Source organism: Macrosteles quadrilineatus, unplaced genomic scaffold, assembly GCF_028750875.1.
Source record: "Macrosteles quadrilineatus isolate MER2022 unplaced genomic scaffold, UCM_ALF_1.0 Scaffold_2__2_contigs__length_208266976, whole genome shotgun sequence".
NCBI lineage: Eukaryota > Metazoa > Arthropoda > Insecta > Hemiptera > Cicadellidae > Macrosteles > Macrosteles quadrilineatus.
Genome location: NW_026542595.1, coordinates 133,811,961 through 133,830,713, shown reverse-complemented (window position 1 = coordinate 133,830,713; position 18,753 = coordinate 133,811,961). Strand labels below are relative to the sequence as shown.

Here is an 18,753-nt window from a genome sequence, read left to right as displayed (position 1 = left end):
GGGCCAAAAACGTGGTTTTGCCTGCTCGAGATGGTTTTTAAGTTCAAGACGAAGTCGAGAACTTAAATCGATCGAGAGCTGCAAAACCATTTTTGGTCCGACGTACAAACACTATTTTTCACCACACCACTAACTATTCACAATAATAATAAGGAACACTGTTAGTCAACGCAACTTTAAGGTTATGTGAAGAAGTAATTTCAGGAATCAGAAAAAATAATAATAAACAGTTGCTAGGCAACGGTGAAAATAAAACAATTCTATTACAATGCTATGGATACTGTTTGTGTAATTAATATGCAAGCTGGCAGCTGATTTTGCGGCCCTAGAGATGTAAAAACCAGCTCAGTCCCCAAATGACGATAACAATTGGCATGGCCAGCAAAACGTAACTTTCAGCCTCTAATTAACGTATGTAAAACAGCTAATAACATCATAGTGTGGTGAAAAAAAGTCTTACTGCATAACAGATTTTTAATAGTTAAATGAATTAAAAAATCAAGAGTAGGTCCTACTCAGGTTGAACATTTAACTCTTAAATTTTTGTGAGCGAAGCCACAACACAACGGGTTTGCTAGTTTCTTATATTACATTAAAAATTAACACTGTTTACCATGTGAAAAACATTCCATCACACACAAAAGACCAGCTTAAGTTAGTACAAAAAATATACATCTACCGGCAATGGAGGTGGTCATTTAATGAGTTCTGTTACTAAACAACATTTTGTGTCAAGTAAAAAACAGTACAGGTGTGTCCCAAACCCCCGTTAGGCTACTTATTTGCCAGTTCAACAATTTGCTTAAATATTCATTAAGTAAGATACCTAATTTAACAACAGCCTATACATTTATTTACCGTAATGTATGTTGGCAAAAAATTCAGATTTTAGATTCACGACTAAGTTAATTATATGCCTAAGGAATGTCACATTACCTTAAAGTAATGTTTTACCTCAGGGAAATCACAGCACAGAGAGTTAAGACACACGGCACAGTTAATTAGGGTAAAGGGGGAAAAAAGGTTTGAGAGAGGAGCTTGGGCAAAATATACAAAGGTATTACAAGGTTTATGCAAGTTATATACAAGGTTTTACAATGACAATCAGTTTTCACACATTTTGATTTGATCTCTAAGCTATAAAGACAAACAAAGTGAATACCTAGCCTAACCAGAAACCCTAAAACTGAAGTGTTAAGGGAATCAATTAATCTAAATTGTATTATTGAAGATTTTGATTTGGTTTAGCTTATTAAAGACTTTTAAAACCTTTCCTTGAAAGAAAAACAAATAAATAATTTAATATCTTCGCTAGGCTTATACCTTCTTAATGTATTCTAACCTATAAAATGAACCAGGACCATGATGGCACGAAATATATATTAGTAAAAGTGTACAACATATTTAAGGCTAACTCAAAACATCAGTAAATGTATACTTCATTTTCGAATAATATTACTTCATTAAGAAACAAAAACCGGAAAGTTTGACGTAACTTAAACTGCAAGGCTTGTACTTAGATTATCAGAGTTAAATTTGCTGCGAAGGTAGCCAGAGACTGTACTTATTGATTTTATAACTGGTAAGTACGTACCAATTAAAAGATCCAAATCAACAAAAGCTTTGTCGAACTCTTTTTCTAAAATATCTAACCAGCGAAAACTTTCCGCGGTTACAGCCATGATGGCTAAAAACTGTCAACACTCAACAGTAAGGTAAGAAAATGACAACTTTGATTTGGCATTTGGCTTGGCATCCGTTCGTTCGCTAGCAGAAGATAAATACAATCACAGATGATTTAAATCAGACCAGAGGAAAGTAAGTTGTTCTTGTTCAATATTGTCATTGTCATTGATCATAACACTTATCGATATATGTGATGTTGTTATGTTTATACAATGATTATTATTATGCGTTTTCAGTTAAATTACCACGCAATGCAAAAAAAAAAAAATAGATTGACATAATGTATGATAACACATTATGGTTACTATAATAGGAGTTAATATCAATTAAAAGCAAGATAAAACGAGGAAAGTGAACTAGCTTTATGCTTTTGCTTTGAGTCCTTGGTGCCTATACCTTTTAAGTTTTTAGTTTTAACTCATCAAGCAATTACAAAACTACAATTGCAAAGACAATTTCTAATTTCACAATACAATGTATTTTAATAGGTATTTAAATACACATTGGAATTGAAACAAATATTTTGAAATAGTAAATAACTCTTCAGAGGCTGTTTGAAATTAACAAAATTAACATTACTCTTGTGGCAAGCAAATCCATGATGGCCGTTAGCCTCAAAGGACTCCCTTGGTAAAACAATTACAAAACCACCAAAAGTTTCCCCACAGTGACCTGAATATTAAATTACGGTACAACAATTTTAGTATATGAACAAATGTTTTGTGATGATAAATCAAAAAATTCTGCTGAGTGTTCTCCAGTAGCTGTTTGAAATTAATCCAAGATGGCCGCTAGCCACCACCAAGGACTCCTATAATCTGGCTTTATGGGCGAAATTCCACGTTGTGTAGAGTTGTATAGCTATGTTATGTTGAATGGATGTTCAATTGGGATGGACTAAACAAAAAGATTAGCAGGAGTGGGTTTTCAAGTTTAATCCAATTAAAAAGATTACTTTGTAAAGACGTAAGCGGTTACACACTGGTGTCATAGACATCCTACCGACAACATCTTTTGTCTAACTCATATAACTTTACTCTATAACTCTATAACTCTAACCTGCACTCTGAGTGCAGGGGTAGAAGAGGGTGAACCGGTCAAACTACTATGGGTTTCTGGGTCGACTCGAGGTGCACATGGAACCACCATATAAGCAAGGTATGTGTCAAACTTTCAAGAGTGCTGTATCTTCTAAGGAAACTTAGGGATTTAATAACTCAGCCATACCTTACAACGGTTTATCATGCTCTCTTCCATAGTCACGTGATGTATGGATTGATACTGTGGGGGCATTCCCCTGCTACAAGGGATGTTCTCTTACTTCAAAAGATGGCACTCAGAGTCATTACATCATCTGGGTATTATGAGCATTGCCGGCCTATCTTTAGGGAACTGAAGATCCTCACAGTGTACAGTAGAGAACAGTTTACAACATACTCACACTCCTGAAAGAAAATAGGAGCGACTTCATGAAAAGGGAAGATCATCATAACTACAGCACTCGAAGAGCTCAGGATTTAGACCTTCCGCGCTGTCGACTCGAACGGACCTTGAAGTCCTACCCTAGGTCGGCCATAAAAATCTTCAACACACTGCCGTCGCAAGTTCGAGAGATGGGCATGAAAGAATTTAAAAAAGTTGTTCATAAGGCCCTCGTGAATAGGCCACTATATTCTCTGGGGGAGCTAAATGAGATACAACTCTTCCCTTCACAATAAAAACGTCCGCCATACCACCAGTAGTTGTAAATATTAGTTTTATCATAGTAACTTACAGTATTTAAAGAAATAAATCAAGTCTTTACATTTTTAAAGACATGACGCGATCCATCTGACATTGTCAGTCAAGGATCAAGAATACAAGTATCAAGTAAGTAAGTAAGTATCAAGTAACTTGTTATCAAATCAGAGCTTACGTACACTGCTTTCGGCGGATGTTCGAGACATATCTGTATCGGACATGAGTCTCATCAGGGCCGGATTTAGGAGTATGCCACCTCGTAGGCTAAATCCAATTGCCGCCCCTTCCCATACTCACAGTTAATAGATTCATGTGTTATTATAAACTCGTTTTATACGACGAATGATAGAGATATTCAAATTATATTGTGCTTCAACTACCGTACAATGATAAATAGGTAATCATATTTTTATAATGAGCAATTAAACGTGTTTATTTAAGAATTAGATGTATCTTATCAACTTTGTGATTGTCAAACGGGCTCTAAGGCCGAGGTTGACAGTGATCACACAAGACCAAACTGAAGGCTGCATACAATACTTTTCCATCTTTTTAATCAACTTGTCAACTTTACCTCACATATGGACGTCGAAAAATAAATAAATGTCACTTACTCGTGCGCCCTAGGTCCAGTCTCAAAAGTTTCTCGTTGCTATCCAAGCCACTCTTATAGCTTAATTTAATATCAATCCTAAATAATTACCGGTATTTACATAAATATAGTGAATCTATTGTATGTCCATTATATATAACTAGCTGTTGTACCCGTGCTTTGCAACGGGAATGGGACACAAAATAGAAACATTTTAATATTTACATCGGTTGCATAAAATAGTTACACACATATTAATACCTATTATAATTTACTCAAAAATTGCCTTAAACTGATCAGATTCTCTACTAGCTGATGTTGACTACCCATGCTTCGCAACGGGGATAGGACGCGGAGGAGAACAATTTGTTCTTTAAATCTGTTCTACTGTATAATCCATTGTAACATCCGCCATTAGTTAAAAAATACAGTGTTTTTAGTGAATTTCCCTATAGGGAAGTAGCTATCGCCATAGGAAGCACAGTAATACCTAAACTCGGGACCGATTAACTTTTTCATAAAAAGCACATAAAAAAAAGCTACATAGTCGTTCACATTTTAATCTATACTTATAAAAGGCAAAGTCCTCACTGACACACTCACTCACTCACTCATCACTAATTCTCCCACTTCCCATTTACCTAGGAGGCTGAAATTTGGTACACCGAATCTTTAGGTATTAAATAGGCAAACTAAGTTGTTTTTATTCTGATCGGACCCTCGGGCTCCGCCCCAGTGGCTCTGGAGTTTCCCATGTTAACCTTATGGGTTTTCATATTTAAAAGGAATTAATGAATCTTATCAGCTGTTTCAGTTAAACAAGTTGGTTCTGTTCTATGATGTTCAATAGCATTAAAGTTACAAGGATTACCAACAGGGTGCAGCACTATTATTTTTTTTTTATTTATGACAACAGCTAATTTGCAACCAAAAGGTGAGTGAGCGTAGCGAACGAACTTCAACCTGGAGGCGAGTTAGCGTAGCGAACTAGCTAACCTGAAGGCAAGTGAGCGCAGCGAACTAGCTCCAACCTAAAGGTGAGTGAGCGTAGTGAACGAACTTCAACCAGGACGTAATTGAGCCATGCGAACGAGCTCATCTTAAAAATTAAGAAGTTAAACGGGGCAAAGCCCGCGGGTACAGCTAGTATGAGTATAAATACAACTGTTCAAAAGAGGTGGGTACACATAATTTTCGTAGTGATTTTTCGTTTCAAAATAAGCAAAAACAATCTGTATAAACATATTTCCTATCTCGTTTTGATTGGCGTCTTTTTGTATATGTATGTGTATGTTTACAAAAATATTCATAACTTCCTAACGAACGGTTTGAGCTACATTGTTTAGGTTAAGCAAAAATGTTCATCTACTTTTTTAATGGCAGTTCCACATGTGGGACCAAACGTACCGAACGGTGTATTGGGTGGGGGGGCCAAACAGTGATAACGCCGCTGCGACCTACGCCTACGGCATCATGCGGGAACTGCCGAAAGCCGCGATGATGCGTCGGTCTAGGTGCACAGTGGCGCACCTTCGAGCCGCAGAAACGTAGGCATATGGGAACTTTTTAACCCCGCGATACACCACAGCTGTGCTGTCAAGTGCTGGCAACATGATAAAATAAAACCCTCACCATTATTTTTATAAAGTTTTAAAGCACAAGGTTATCGTTTTTTACTCCCGATTCATCTAAAACGTTCTAAAAACGTTTTAAAACTGCTCTTTGTCACGATTCGTCAATAAAATAACTGCAAATCAAATTAGGTAGTGAATATAAATCCATAAGTTGGTAGCCCTAACGTCCTTACCACTACTACAGCCGTCGCACACACTTGCGGCGTCCGCCGTCGGTCGCAGCGACGTGCGGCGGGTCGGAGAGTATAAAAGAAGTGAGAGTGAGTGTGGCGGTGGCGTGTTGTCAGTGTCAGTCAGTGAGTCAGTCAGTCAAGCACAGTCAAGCAAGATGCGTCTAGGAGCAACCATTCCCGATTTCAGCGCAGACTCCACTCACGGCCCTATCCAATTCTATGATTGGCAAGGCGATTCGTAAGTAGTACATTTGTCAGGAATATACTTTAGATTTGTTTTTATTGTTAAGTTTTATTGTGATTTAATTTAATTTTAGATGCGAGAACATAATTCAAACACACGATTATATAATGCCCCAGACAGCACACATTATCCCAGGGACATCCCATCGTAGTCCCATATGTCCTGAGAATGTCTCGGGATATGTGCGCTATCCTCAGGATATCCCGCAAAATCCCGGGACGAGTACGAAATCCACAGGATATCCTACAATATACCGCAATGTCCCGGGATTTGTAAGTTAACCTCAGGATATCCTGTAAAGTCCCGGGATATGTACGAATGCCATAGGATATCCCAGAATGTCCCATGACATCCCAGGACATGTACAAAATCCACTGGATATCCTGTAATGTCCCGGTAACAAACCGAAGAAAAAAAAATACTACCACTGATGAAATGTACAGTATATCTAAATTTAAATGTTCAACAAGGCCAATATATAATAATTTGTTTTTTTCACTAGTGCTAACAAATAATTTTGGTCTGTTTTTTTTTCAAAAATAAGATTCCCACGCATTAAGATGTTGAGGTTTTATAATTTATTTTAAAAGTTTAAGGTTTCCCAGATTGAAAATATGTCTTGTTAATACTATGGCTAGCAAGGGTTGACTTTACTTTACTGACATATTACCACTGAGTTCAGGAAAACTAGAGTTCTATCATAGTTGTGTGGAATGTGAATTTAATTCTAACTTTAAATTAATAAAACAACAAAAAACTAATTTTAATCATATAACAATCAATTATTACAGTGCTAATCTAATGGTGATTAAATAATCTATATTCAAATACCAGTATCCTCTCCAACTACCAGAAAAACAATTCAACTACTTGAGGCATAAACAGATTAACAGAATCATATATAGCCTATACTGTAGTGTCAAAAATATTTTAAGTATTGTGACCATTGCAACTGTCGGCTACTCTTTAACCACTTGAAAACACCCACAATCAACAAGCGCAGATAGCTCAGGAGGTAAGGTAAGAGGCTCACAAGACGAAGGTACCAGGTTCGAAACCCGTCTGGGCCAAAAACTTTTTTCTCGTTTTTTTCTTCAAAATTTGTGTTTATTAACTATTTAATCAATTTACTAAACTTGTAATTAAGCTTTTCATACTAAATCTATATTATTTTGTGTTTTTTATGTTCAGGCCCAGACCACACTTTATCCCAGGGACATCCCATAGTAGTCCCATATGTCCTGAGAATGTCCTGAGGACTACCCTGGGATGACCTCGGATGTCCCACGGATATGCGTGTGAGCTTATCCGTAGGACATCCCCGGGCGGGGACATTAGGAAGTTGACCATAGGACCACTATGGGATATCTTGCATATCCTGTCGCAATATCCGTGGGATGTCCTGAGGAGAAAGTGTGCTGTCTGGGGCGTGTCCTTTCTTTAGCGAATTTCCCATACTATAGGGAATAAGCTTTAACTGTAGGTATCATGGTAAGACCTATGTATGTGTCCGTTAGCGCGTTAACTCGAGCAAAAATTATCCGATTTTGATTAAATTCGGTACAAACTTATAAACCTGCATTTATTCGATTTCGCGAACCAGCATGATCGGTCATGGGAACGTGTTTTATGGGGTAAAAATTGGGGTTTCCCTTATTTGACCCTAAAAACGTAAAATTTCACAACATCTTTCCAACCATTTTGTAGATATTAAAAAAAAAAGTAATTTTGAATATTGAATCGTTGTATTCTTAACGGTTACGGAGATAATTCAAATAATTGTAAATTTAAAACTTCCATGTTATTCTTATGGAGAATAAATAATACTAGTGCACCTGTTGCTCGAATTCGAGCAATTGCAAAGTATTACCAGCGTTATTTCAAAACAAATAACAGTCATTATTTCCGATGACTTGAAAGAGTCAACTCAAAGATAATGTAATCAATCACTCCACTCCAGTTATCGAAACTGAAAACGAACGCTCTTGTGTGTAACATGTGTTTACTCTGAACAGCTGTAATTAATAAAAAATATTAGTGCGTTTAAGTAAACAAAATCTTTTCTTCATAAGAAATAAATTGGGATTTTGATGGCCTGTGGGGCAAAGCCTGAGGACTTTTATTACAGGAATTGGTGAAAGGGGTTGTCTACACAAACAATATTTCATGTTGACACATCGTTTGTAAACATCCGTCCATTATTAACGGAGGAGTAGTGTTTCGTAGAAATCGCCTTCACGTACGGTATTATATATAAGGATGTTGTAGTTTGCTTGTTTATAAATATATTTAATCAAATTTGGCAATTTTGTTTATTTCATACTAATTTACATTTCAATAAAAAAAACACCTCAATACCTTCCCTGTAACAGCAAACCTAAGTACTCATTAAAATTAATGTTATTTAAATAGGAAATACATCTGACAATTAATTTTAAGGGAATATTTTTGTAGAAGTCTAGCCAGGAAAATGGAAATTCGCTGCAGGTTTGCTGCGGCGGGGGCATTTTCGCACTGCATCAAAATTAATGCAATAATATTCAACTTAATACTAGTATAAATTCACGATTCCTAGTGCTCGAGTTACATTACAGCACATTGTTTGTTGGTATTAAAATTGTTTAGGATTTATTATTAAAATACACAATATCACAATTATTTTATGACATTTTAGAATTTGTATAAGACTTTTCGGAGATTTAACTTTTAAGTATTGGTTTGATCACAAAAATGCAGTGTGAAACATTTGAAATGTCTTAAGCATTTTTACCTGTTTTTCATTTTCTTTAGAATGAGTTTATGCTTGAAAACTTTTCTCATGTTATTTTGATAATCACAGTTATTAAAGTAGTTAACTAACAGTTGTTGTTATGCTATATTCCTGTGCACGAATGTTTTAAATATTACAAATAATTGATAATGTTTTGTATGGTTTGTTTAACGTTTTTGTATAATTGAACAAATTAAAGATTGTAAAATGAAACCCAATGACTTCCTCTCTGTTACGAAACGCCCATCAACAAGTAAATAAATAAGCTCCCTATTGTCATTGGTATGAGAAGTCTAAGAATTCCAAGCCAATGGTGCTTTGTAAATAGTTTCAAAGGGTCGACCAGATTCTTGTGTTAAGGCAATCAAAGAGACTGTAAACAAAAACAACTTCACTTTTATCATAGTTGTAAACGAGGCAATGTTCTTTTCTTACAAAGTACCATTTGTAACATCTTATTTATAATTTAAATTGGTTCAACGAAATAGAACAATAAGGAAATACGACACAGTTAAAATACAGTAGTTTGTCTACAACCACAAAAAAAAAACCCAACAAACAAACTTTGCATATTTGTTACGAAGTAAGTCCATGAAATCCATAAAACGGTCACTCAAGTCCAAAACATGGCATCATTTCAATCTATATAACAGAGTTACTGTTTCCAATAAATTTAAAGCAAGGTAGTTCGTATGGTTTTATACTTTCTTCAAGTATTAGCACTAAACCTTGAACTTTCTTCTTAGACCGTATAGTACCAATTTTGATGATAACGATTTCACAAATAAAAGGTACTGTAATGTAGAGTTCTAGATTTATTCGAACTTAAAAAATATAAATAGAACTTCACAAAGTGTGCCATTTGTTTGGTATGCATTTATTGTTAACAATATTAAATCAACTTAGGTTCAACTAATTTTATTTACAGTCACTTTACTTACTAATATTGTAACGAAATGAATATGGGGTTTAGGCATTGGAGCACCTTATTTTCATCCACAGCTTGAACAAATAAAAAATTTAATTCTACTTCATTTGCAAAATTTAGAATACGTCAATGTAGTATGGTAATTAAGAGACACAAAATCAATTGATTATCACGCGACTTAAGCCTTTAATTAATTAGTTTAAGTAAAGAGGCTGGCATTTTGAAAACGTTTTTATTCGACATACTCCCTTGTACTATGTAGAATTATCTATTATCAACTGAAGACAACTTTTATGTATATTTTATGTCCGACAAGGTTTGGGCGCGTCGATGTATTTTTTAAATTTATTTCTGTATGTATTTTAACTTTACAACTATTACAACCAATACTACTTGTAGTTGGAATAGTGTATGACGGCTAGTCGTGCTTGTCCTCCACGCATTAACTACTTTGTGACGTACTATAACCTGAAAATAAAGAGAAAAGAAACGACATGGATTTTAAACATAGACAAATGACGTCACTGGCCCCAAAGTAAACACCTGTCTCTGAATATTAATATGTAACCGTCGAAAAACGTCCAAACCAAACAACCGAACATGAAACAAACCTATTTTTATCATTTTAGACCAGGAAGGCTTCTAACAGTTACGTAGTAAACAAGTTGCGAAATTGCACAGAGTCAATACTTTGGAATGTGAAATATTATAGCATGTGGTCAAACGTATCTATTGCCAGCGTACGTGCATGGCCTCTGGGCTCTAGGGCTCAGGTGATAGTTGAAGACGTGTTTTCACTACTGACCTTTAGGAGTTTTCCCAACAGATACGTGAACTTCTTTGGACTATTGAAATTATAATGGTACCATTACAATACCACAATGAAATCAAGTAATTATACTTCTATGGTTTGAGACGGGCTCTTGATTGATTTGGACCTATTTTCGATCAAATATACCTATCTAATGGTGCAATTTGTTGATTCGGCAGAGAGTAAGTTGCGAAGCGAGCGGGAATAATCCCCGCGTGTTTCAAGTATTTTATCAGTAATTGTTTATCATATTCATAATAGATTCATCGTAGAGTGATCGTGACTCACGAGTATTTATTCCCTTGTCTGAGGCTTTATTACTGAAAGTTTATTGTATTATCATCACTAACGCGTTGATTGCGAAACAAACATGAATAATCACTTGCTGGCGTATCTATTGCTATTGCGGCATTGTGGTTTGTGTCAACTACATGTAGTATCATAGATTTCTCATCCTTATGGATCAGCCGAAGATTTATTTTAGTTCTGTCCGGTGCACTAGGGCATGTTTTGTTTACAAATTGAAATTGTTTCTTGTTATTTCAACATTTAAAACCTTGTTAAACCAAATGAAACGATGGTATCGTAAACAATAACTCGCTCCTTAGTTACATAACAGTAAAGCACACATCATAAAATCAACCCTAAAACAATAGAAACAAAATTTCGTCGACATTAGCGATCAGTGTCACCGGACATGAACTATAGACACAAAAACCAGCTCAAAATGTACATACAATATTGTATGCCAAAATTGCTAAACGTAAGCGTAATTAATAAGTGTGTCACACGGAGTTGTGAGTAATATTACACACTTGATTCGAGTTTGAATCTAATGTGACAATTCAAGTCTGCCATTTCAAGCAAGTGCAAGCTAGACTATTCCAATTCCACAGTATTATAATATGGTGCACTACCATGATGTAACTCTAATGAAATTGTGTTGTGTGGTCTTTCTTTTGACTGCCGGCAACCGATGTCATGGCGTAAATAATTGGAAACACATTATTGTGCAGTGCATGTACGCACCGGAAGTTTGTACTGCACATACCGACCAAATCAGGGACCGCCACGCCGCTAAAGCACATCTTTTCACCTGTAGAATGTTAAGATGTTTCGGGTTATGTAATCTTAAAAGGACAGAGTTGACATTGAAATTGAATTAATCTTTGATTGTGTTAGTTGACCGACTTGCCTATTCAAAATGTTTTACTCTGCACATAACGAGTGGCTTCAGAGTGTGTAGTTAAATCCTATTTAAAGTTAAATTCCATTAGATTAATTATTGTCGAGTACAGCCTTAAAGTAAAATAATAAGGTTTGGTATCAATACAAGCTATTTATTGAAAGAACGGTTATTTATTAATTACCCTAACTAAGTCCAAGTCCTTAAAATCAAGTTTTTTTTAATTGCTTAGTCATGATCAAAAGTACATCTTCATGTCAAGAATGCCAAGATAACATGTATACTCCTCATATTTATAATCCTTCAAAATGTGCTTGGTTGTTATCACTATTTTTAAACAAATAAAAACACACACTAACACTGACATTGAGTACTGACAAACATCTCAAACTCAGTTAATTGCTGTTGCTGAGTCTATTGTTTTCACTTATACAGTGTATAGATTTGCTATAACCTTTTTGTTATAAATTTTTTTTGTTATAAAAATAATTTTGACGAAATACACAGTAATGGTTTTAATTTTATTGTGATCTGTTTCTATTATTCTTTATTGCGTGATGAAGAGTCATAGCTGGTAATTTTCGGCACTAGCTCCAATTACTCCCGTCATCCGGCTTCGTCACACACACAAACACTTCAGTGAAAATGCCACTTTCGGGGTACTACCACAGATTAAAAGACTATTAATCCATTACAGGCCTTTGGTGGAATGTTTTAAGTTATCTCTGAAGTTGTTTCCATCAAATCATCAGGAATGTTAGACATGAGCGATCTCAACCATGGACTATGGTAAAAACACAGCAAAACAAAATAATGCCTGTTTCTTTATACACATTTAAATTGTGCAACAATGAAAACAGCTGATTTAAATTATTAACATAAACCTTAACAGCGTGCGTAGTGGGTAGATGGAGAACTAATCAAGAGTGAGGGAAAGTAAATTTAAAGGGTGCAAAATCAGCTGATCGCTTTTCCCTCCCTCTAGATTAGATCTTGGGAAACATCTACTTTCTTTGATATCAGCTATTATCGAAAATAGCTCATTTCGATGCGGAGTGATGAAAATATTGCTTATATTACAAAGGGAGTTAATCAAAAATCCTAAAAAAACATATTTTATACTGTACTATTTATGTCTTATTTAAGACTAGGGTATTAAACCTCAACAGATAAGACTTCTTCCGAGAAAGCAACATAACAACTAACAGATGGAAGTTGTTTTAACATATCCTTGTTTGTGATAGCAAGGTCAAGTTCGAAAAAGATTAGTTAACCCCACTTAATTTAATAGTTTTTTGTTTGTTTTCAATTTTGACAATTTCTAATAATAACTTTGATGGTTTCGAAAATACTGCAGATACCGGTAGTGATTTAATTTTTATCTTTATAAAGTCCTTGACTATATATTTATAGAACCAGACATCCCATGCCATGTTAAAGCTGTAGCTAGTTGTAGAAATAAACGGACATCTTGAAATAAGGGATTGACAGATTATGGTCGTGAATTAATTGTGCCAAGCCCTCAAAAGGCCCCAAAAAATGTTCCTTAGTTGCGCCAAGGCCAAGCCAGGTAGGGGTGAGTTGCTGGCAGAAGGAATGTCCTTGTTTACATGTCATCCTAATCTAACCAATCCTAACCTAATTTAACCTAACCTAACCTACCTGCTCAGGTAAGTTAGCACAATTAATGCCCGTCCGACAGAGTGCACTGAAGTCTGTAGAATGAATTATGTTGAATACACCAAATTTTTAACAACGCAAAATTGACAGGATACAGTATACAGAGGATTAACAGTACACAAGAGAGGAGTATACAAGAGGATTACAGGATACAGTATATAACACCAATACCTCCAAGTACTCTACATCATCGAGTCACATTATCTATCACAGTATCAAAGAAAGGAGAAAATATCAGCAGTATTTTTTTAGAATCTTATTCAACTATGATTAATCTGAATGGCTACAAATAGTCCATTGGGATCTTTGCTTCAGTATTCAAGAGTCGATAGTAAAAGCATTAGTATTTTTTTAATGATCTTCAACTGTCACATTTAAATACAATTTCAGCATCAAAAATGTTGTATTAGAAATTCTAAATGACTAATGTAATTTGCTTGTTGCAGATGGGTGGTGTTGTTTTCCCACCCTGCAGACTTCACACCCGTGTGTACCACGGAACTTGGCCGCATAGCTGTGCATCATCCACACTTCGTCAAGCGAAACACCAAACTGCTAGCTCTATCTTGTGACAAACTACAGGACCACAAGGATTGGGTCAATGTACGTACTAGAGAACAATTTTTTTTTATTGCCTTAAATCAAACAGTGATACTTTACCAAATTTATCTGGATAAGTTTTGTCAATACAAACTTTTCATCCACTTGCAAACAATATTTACAAACAAATTAAAATTTTCTTCTTCTAAAGCCAGGCAGTGAACAGTTTGTTTCTCTTTTTCAGTGGTTTTCATGATTGCCATATTCCCTACAAACATTTCATCCACTCACACAGCGACTATAGCCTATTTACAAAAACATTAAAACTTTGGCAGACAAAGTCATGCAACTGTGTCCAGGAAGGGATCAGAGAATTCTTCTGGAGAGTCAAACTCTTCTTCTAAAGACAGGCAGTGAACCCGAACCGTGTATGAGTCTCTTTTTCAATGGTTTTCATGATAAACTAACTAACTGAGTTGTATTACGAAGCATTATACTTCAGATTGAAGTTTTTAAATCAGATTGTCAATGCTGTGGGGTAGGTCCGCAAGAGGTTTTAGGTTTGTTGGGGGTTCGCAAGGAAGAGAAAATTCTCCCACAATGTAGGTGGAGAGGGGCGCAATCATCAACTTTTTTTTCCATTTCTCAGGGCCATGCACATCTAAGAAGATATTTGGCCGCACCAACAAAGCCTCTCCATCTTGCTCTATCCTCTGCATCCTCCTCAGTTGCTCCTAGATGCTCCATGTCTTTCTTTACTTGGCTCCACCATTTTTGTTTTGGCCTTCCTCTCGGTCGTCTTCCTTCGGGATTTCTTAGTAAAACTAATTTTAACTTATTTTGCTCCTCTCTTCGTAAAACATGTCCAGCCCATCTAACTCTTCTACACTTAAATTCACACACCACATCTGGATCTCTGTAGAGTTCTCTCAGTTCTCGGTTGTGTCTCTTCCTCCATTCACCACCTTCATAAATTGGTCCATAGATTTTTCTTAAAATCTTATTTTCGAATGTGATTAACTTCTTGTCTTCTTTTTTATTTGGTTTCCATGTTTCAGCTCCGTATAATATAATACTGGGCCAATTACTGTCTTATAAATTCTAACTTTGGTGTTTTTTGACAGTAACTTAGAGGATCATCAACTTTTCATCAACTTCACATGTCAACTTTACACTCATCATCAACTACAACTCATCGTCAACTACACAATCATCAACTTTACAGTCTTAAATTATAAAGTGGAGCATATGGTCAATCAGTGCAGTAGTAGTGCTTTTCCTGGAGAATTGGATGGTCTACGTAAAACAAGTGAAGCAGAGCTTGAATATAGATTGGTGAACGGGGATCTCTTTTTAAATATATTATATTTATTTAGTTTCTCACTTGATACTGTACCTTTGGTATAAAATATGCCATTGAACCCATAACCTATAATATATCAACAAGGAGCCTATTAATTCAAGTTCCCTAATATCTAACCTAAAACAATTTCCAGGACATCAAGTCATACTGCCTGGACATTCCCGGGGAGTTTCCCTATGCCATCGTCAGTGATGAGAAGAGAGAGCTGGCCGTCCAGTTGGATATGCTGGACGAAGAAGACAAGGACAACCCTGACACGGCTATGACTGTCCGAGCTTTGTACATCATCAGTCCTGATCACAAGCTGCGACTGGCTATGACCTACCCAACCTCCACAGGCAGAAATGTTGAGTATGTATTTGAGCATCAGTATGAGAAACAGCACTGAAAACATGTGTATTTCTATCTAACCTCTTGTTGGTCATGTGCCTGAGAACAATTTTAAAACAGTTTTTTGATTGAGAAATATGTTCAGAGTAATTCTTTTAAATAGTGAAATGTTTATATACTTGTCCATTGTGTTCCTAATAAAAGCGAGCCATTAACCGATGATGTTCCCAATAAAGAATGAACAATCTTAAACTGAAATAGTTAACTGCAACTGACCAATCCGTTGGTAACAACTAACAAGTAACATCAATTGTTTATTTATTCTGATGACTCAGAAGCCAATAGAAATTTTCAGAAGCCTCATGAAATTTACAAATTTTGTAGATTTGACTTTCCAATACTCAAGAAAGGATTGGTTTTTTACCATCAAAGGAGGTGGTGAGAAAGAAACAAAGGATCTCACATTCAGTTTTTCTGGTGTAAGCTGGTGTAAGTTAGGCCTAAATATTATTGTTTTTGTTTCAGTGAGATCCTAAGAGTTATCGATTCCCTCCAGCTCTGCGACAAACTCAAAGTCATTGCTACTCCGGCCAATTGGACGGTAAGATAGAGTAGATACTTTGACTAGAAAGTGTTAGGCGGATATTTTTTTTAATTTTTTACTATAAATATCCCCATACATAATACCACATATACATGATAAGTGGAGGAACTTAACTTCAACATTATTAGTATTAACGTGACCACCAAATGGTGCTGAGTGGGGGGCAAACGTGAGGGGGGAGGAGTAAGTTAGGAATTTTTGTAAAGTAACAGGTCAGAACCCTGACCCCTCAATGTTTATATGCCTGTGAACACACTCCTCATAGTATTCGCCAACAAGACTAGTTGAATATTTAAAAAAATCTGAAACGGATGAAATTATAATTTACTTCCAAAAGTGCTCTGTTCCATAAGATTGAGTTTAATTTGTTTATTTCAAGTGATCCTTCACCGGGTTTTATTCAAATAAATCCTGCAGATATTTTTACTGGAGTGTCAAGTAAAAAATCGTTACGCAAGTAGGCTGCGGAGTTAAAGAAACTGTTGTCTTAGATGGCATCACTGTCATTTAAATATTGTGGACTTCATCAGGCTTTCTTATGGTATTTATTACTTACACCTGTTGAAGGCTGAAAATCTAAATATTCCAACACAGTTTGCATGTAAATGCAATTCTAATTCTAATCTGCATACGGATATATACAAAACAGAGACAAATCAAGTTTTTTCCAGCTTTGGTGGCATCACAAAGATATAGTCTGGTTGGTAATTTATTCAGTCTTTCAACAATTAAAATTTTTCTAGCCACTATGTGGAGAGCAATAACTAAAAGTTTTTACCCACAGATATGCAAATCATGCTTCCTACATTAGCTAATTCTAATCCTGGCTTTCTCAAGGCTTTAAACAAGTTAATTATAGATTCTTGTTTACTCAACAATGAGTCATTGGAGTTGGTACAAGTTTTTAATTATGTAAGAACACTTTAGGTAATCGATATTACATAATCCATAGTTGAACTTTGAACCTTATTAATAATATGGAAAGGAAGGTTCCTATAGAACCTGTTTCAGGTGCCCAATTTTTGTCTTTTATTGTTTAAAGGTGTTCAGTTTAAATTATATTTGGAAACAAAGTAATATTAGAACAACTCGGTCATACTTCACCTTTTTGAGAAACATGCAAATAAATTCCAGGATAAGTTTTAGAAGGAGTATAGTTTTATCGTAACAAGTTTGTTTTCCTATTTTAATACATACGGTACGTGAACCAATTCATAATAAATTTATATTGAAACTTCCAACATTCCTAACTCTTAAAACACAATCTCACACTTACTTATGCAGTTACCCTTTTTTTGGACAGAAAATTTTCTTTTCAAATAACCGAGAAAAGTATTTAGCTGTTTGATCGTTCAAAAAAAAACCAAACTGTTACATACATTGGGCTTTTCATAAAAGATCTTGGATAAACAGCTGACCTAAGTCACCAACAAAGCTATAGTCTGTTTAAAATCTAGGCGATAAGAGAAGAAGTTCCTCCACCACTTTTTTTTACGTAATACATCTTGCAGCTGATTGACATATTTTGGAAAACCTCAGCTGTTGAGTTATTGTTTTAAAGGTAGGATCAAGTGGAGGGAGTAGATTTCTTTTCTTAAAACCGCCTTAATTTTGTGAACTGAGTATAGTACAAATAAACAAAACTACACAATTCATCCACTCCATACTCCATTCTAATTCTACCTTCACCTTTAAATCATATTCAGCTTGGTGTGACACACTGTCAACACCTAATTACAACACTGTCAGTGAAATGATTATGTCAGTTGTCAAGATTTATTTTTAATCATGTTCATGCTGTAGCCGGGAGAGAAGGTGATGATCCTACCGGATGTCAAGGATGAAGACATTCCCAAGCTGTTTCCCAAGGGAGTGGACAGAGTGAACATGCCATCAGGCAAAGTCTACGTTCGCACAACCACCAACTACTGATGTCACCGGAATCATTTATGACCATAAACACATATATTTATCATACTGTGAGATAATTGTTACACATTAAAAGGCAGTACTCATTAAGAGGTAGTCCGTTATTTCTCGTAGTTTTCTAACCTTTTTCTTATCTGATAAAAAATGGATCGTCGATTAGAATGAAATACATCCACGTAGCAAACCTGCAGTCTAAGCAACACTACATTAACCTGATTTGATTATCACTATTTTTTTTAATGTCAGATTTAAGTTATTTTCTTTTTAAATAAAACTATGTTTTAATGAGTACTTAGGTTTGCTGCTAATCAGATAATTTTCACTAGATTCAAAAAACACATAAATACATTATGAATTTGAACTAATGGTAGGCCTATGTTTGGCGTCTGGAGACCTCAAAACAAAAATAGTAAACCGATCCTGTGGCTAGGTCTTAAGAGACCCAAAGCAATAGTTTATTCCCTTTATTAGAAATTTGCTGAAAACTGGTTTTATAAATTTATTAAGGTACTGTAAGTTAAATTCTTATCCTATTGTACATTT

General features: G+C 35.4%; 2 protein-coding genes across 2 annotated transcripts in view; one reads left to right on the top strand and one right to left on the bottom strand.

Annotated features, from left to right (window-relative positions):
- The window catches only part of LOC128986027 (Golgi-associated PDZ and coiled-coil motif-containing protein-like), a 52,101-nt gene extending 50,381 nt beyond the window's left edge, over window positions 1–1,720 (bottom strand). Inside the window, exon 1 of the mRNA XM_054406109.1 lies at window positions 1,595–1,720. Within this exon, the coding sequence (XP_054262084.1) occupies window positions 1,595–1,682 (88 nt within the window). The 5' untranslated portion in view covers window positions 1,683–1,720. The remainder of the gene's footprint in view (window positions 1–1,594) is intronic.
- A 4,187-nt stretch (window positions 1,721–5,907) lies between these two features.
- On the top strand, window positions 5,908–18,300 carry LOC128986290 (peroxiredoxin-6-like). Its single transcript, XM_054406580.1, has 5 exons — window positions 5,908–6,063; window positions 13,891–14,047; window positions 15,481–15,698; window positions 16,203–16,278; window positions 18,085–18,300. Exons 1-5 carry the CDS (start codon window positions 5,981–5,983, stop codon window positions 18,211–18,213), a joined length of 663 nt encoding a protein of 220 aa, XP_054262555.1. The 5' UTR covers window positions 5,908–5,980; the 3' UTR covers window positions 18,214–18,300.
- The last annotated feature ends 453 nt before the right edge of the window (window positions 18,301–18,753 follow it).